The sequence below is a fragment of the Garra rufa genome, chromosome 25 (assembly GCF_049309525.1).
Source record: "Garra rufa chromosome 25, GarRuf1.0, whole genome shotgun sequence".
Classification (NCBI taxonomy): domain Eukaryota; kingdom Metazoa; phylum Chordata; class Actinopteri; order Cypriniformes; family Cyprinidae; genus Garra; species Garra rufa.
Window position 1 is genome coordinate 7162443 of NC_133385.1, and position 3259 is coordinate 7165701.

The 3259-nt window shown below is 33.4% G+C and overlaps 1 protein-coding gene across 1 annotated transcript in view; it reads right to left on the bottom strand.

The window, feature by feature from the left end:
* Positions 1-847: 847 nt before the first annotated feature.
* LOC141301293 (galanin receptor 2a) overlaps positions 848-3259 on the bottom strand; it is a 3067-nt gene continuing 655 nt past the window's right edge. Inside the window, exon 2 of the mRNA XM_073831546.1 lies at positions 848-1768. Coding sequence (XP_073687647.1) covers positions 848-1768 — 921 coding nt within the window. The remainder of the gene's footprint in view (positions 1769-3259) is intronic.

Consider the following 3259-nt stretch of genomic DNA (forward strand, 5'->3'; position numbering starts at 1 on the left):
TATATTAGAATGATTTCTGAAGGATCATGTGACACTGAATACTCCAGTAATTATGCTGAAAATTCAGCTTTGCATTACAGGAATACATTATATTTTAAAGTATATTAAAATAGAAAACCACTATTTTAAATTGCATTAACATTTCACAATATTGCATTTTTTCCCCTGTATTTTAAATAAAATGAATGCAGCCTGAGCAGAAACGTCTCCTTTAAAAAGCATTAAAAAAAATTAAAAATGTAATAAATTATGTGGAATTTAATATTTTTAATAAATAAATATATTGCATAAATATTTTATGATACATTTAAATGTAAAAATTGAGGATTTTTATATATATAGTTTTCACCCCCTAGCTTTTAATGCATGGTTTTTTCCTTCTGAAGCATCAGTGAGCGTTTGAACCTTCTGTAATGGTTGCATATGAGTCCCTCAGTTGTCCTCAGTGTGAAAATATGGATCTCAAAATCATACAGTCATTGTTGGAAAGGGTTCAAATACACAAAAAAGCTGAAAAACCAAAGAATTGGGACCTGAAGGATTTTTCTGAAGAGCAGAAGGCAGTTTAACTGTTCAGGACAAACAAGGGACTCATGAACAACTATCACTGTAAACTTTTGAACGGACTAATTTTTATAAACTCTTTTGTGGACTTCAGGTCAGTACTAGATAAACATTGCATTTTGTATGATCCCTCTTATTTTGCTAAAATAATTAACATTTTGGACATTCTGAAAGGGGGATGTAAACTTTTGACCTCAACTGTATCTCCTTGAACCAAACAAACCAAACTCTCAAGCAGTTTTACATTCGACATGTTCTGAATGAATCGCAATATTCTGTATGCTCAGAAACCCTCCATCACGCTAATTACCTGCGGATGGACGCGGTTTCTATTACATTTGAACATTTCTATTACATCTCTTTTGCGCCTGTAGCGTTTGGACAGCAGAACGTAGAGGACGGGGTTCACGCAGGGATGCAGATACTGGAGTACCGTGCAGGTGAAGTGGAACATCTCCCATGAGCGTCCGTGCCGGTAAAGTCCCAAATACACACACAGCTCTAAAACATACCCTGGCAGCCAGCACAAGGAGAACGTCCCGGCTGCCAAGAACACCATGAGAGACGCCCGGCGTGTGTTCCGGGCACTAGCGAAGGACATAACGGGTCTTTTGTGGAGGAAAAGAGCCATACGTGCCGAGTTGACGGCGATAACAAGCATTGGGATGAGATAGAAAAGCACAAATTGGCTGAGAACGACCTGGTAATGATGTTCCTGGGTAGTGGGCAAACAAACGGTGGAGTTACTCAAACCTGGATCTAGGCTGTCCTTAGTGGCAAAAATACGCAAAGGCAGACTTATGAAGAAGCTAAAGGCCCACACCAGGATAAACATGAGCACCACCAGATCCATGGTTGGAGGACGGTAGGGGTTGGTGATGATCATGGCGCGAACCATTGATACGGTGCACAGGGAATACGTGCTGGCAGCCAGGGAGAAGGCCTGTAGAAACTGGTAGACCTTGCAGGACGTGTTGCCCAGAGGCCAGGAGAAACTGACCGCCGAGTGGACGGTGAAGGGGATGAGGAGGAGCATGAGGAAGTCGGCCAGAGCCATGCTGAGAAGAAGAACGTCCAGGCGGTTTTTACGAAGGCTCTTGTGTTTGACGAAGAGAGAAAAGGCCAGCAGGTTGGCGCAGAAACCGATGCCCACTATGATGCCACACGTGCAAGCAAAGATCACTCCGTAACTGTTAGTGACTCCCTATGAGACAATGGCAAAAAAGGTATGTTATTGGCTACATTTAAATTCTTCGATGTGGGAGCCCAATAAAATATATACAAGTAAAATATATTATTATAGGTAAATATAATTTAAAATATTTAAATTTTTAAATTCTAATTATAAATGATTTATAGTATAAATTATATGATGCAATATACAATAAATAGTAATAAAATATGAATGCAAATATTATATTGCATACATACACTGCAGGCAAAACCACAGTTTTTTCAGACACCTGTCAAGTTTTTGTGCCTTTTGTTTTTTTTTTCAGACTAGTGGAAAGAAAACACCCTGAAGACACTGTTAAGTGTTTCTTTTATAGTACTTTATATATTTGTGTCAATAGATTTCAATTACAATATATATTTCTAAAGGCCATTTTCTCAAAATGAGTTTTTTCTCCTATACTGAGCCATAAATCTCTACTTCAGTAGCACTTACACACATCTAACATTAAATTTTTATTCTTGTATGTAATCAATCAACTGAGTAAGAAAGATAACTATTAGTTATTTTTTTACCCTCTTCACCAGCAGTGTCTCGCCTTAAATATGCAAAACATTTAGGAATGCTCATCAAAGTTCCATTTATTTGATCAAAAATACAGAAAAAAGGCAATATTCTGAAATATTATTGCAATTCAAAACACCATTTTTTTTTTTAATATACTTTAAAATGTAATTTATTTCTGTGATGCAAAGCTGCATTTTCATCATTTATTGTTACAAAAGTTTTCTATTTTAAATAAATGCTGTTCTTTTTAACATTTTATTTATTAAAGAATCCTGAAAAAAGTATCATGGTTCCAAAAGAAAAATAAGCACAACTGTTTCCAACATTGATAATAAATCAGCATATTAGAATGATTTCTGAAGGATAATGTGACACTGAAGATGAAGCTGAAAATTCAGCTTTGCATCACAGGAATACATTTTATTTTTAAGTATATTAAAATAGTAACCTCTATTTTAAATTGCATTCACAATATTAATTTTTTTCTGTATTTTTAATCAAATAAACGCAGCTTTGATGAGCAGAAAAGTCTCATTTAAAAGCATTTAAAATTATTACAATTTAATAAATTATGTGGAATTAAATATTTTTAAAAATCTAATATATTGCATAAATATTTTGATACATTTAAATATAAAAATTGAGGCATTATACACACACACACACACACACACACACACACACACACACACATATATATATATACATTGATAATTGCAAATATTTTTTGTATTACAAGTTTTCAAAAATGTTAGGTTTTAATATGCAAATGATGCATTATTTAATGAAATATGCGCTAATATATATATATATATATATATATATATATAATATTGTAATATATATATATATATAATATAAAATATTTATGTATCTAAATAATATATATTGAGGAGTTATTTTGCATAAATATTTAATTATACATGTAAATATACATACATACATATATATGTA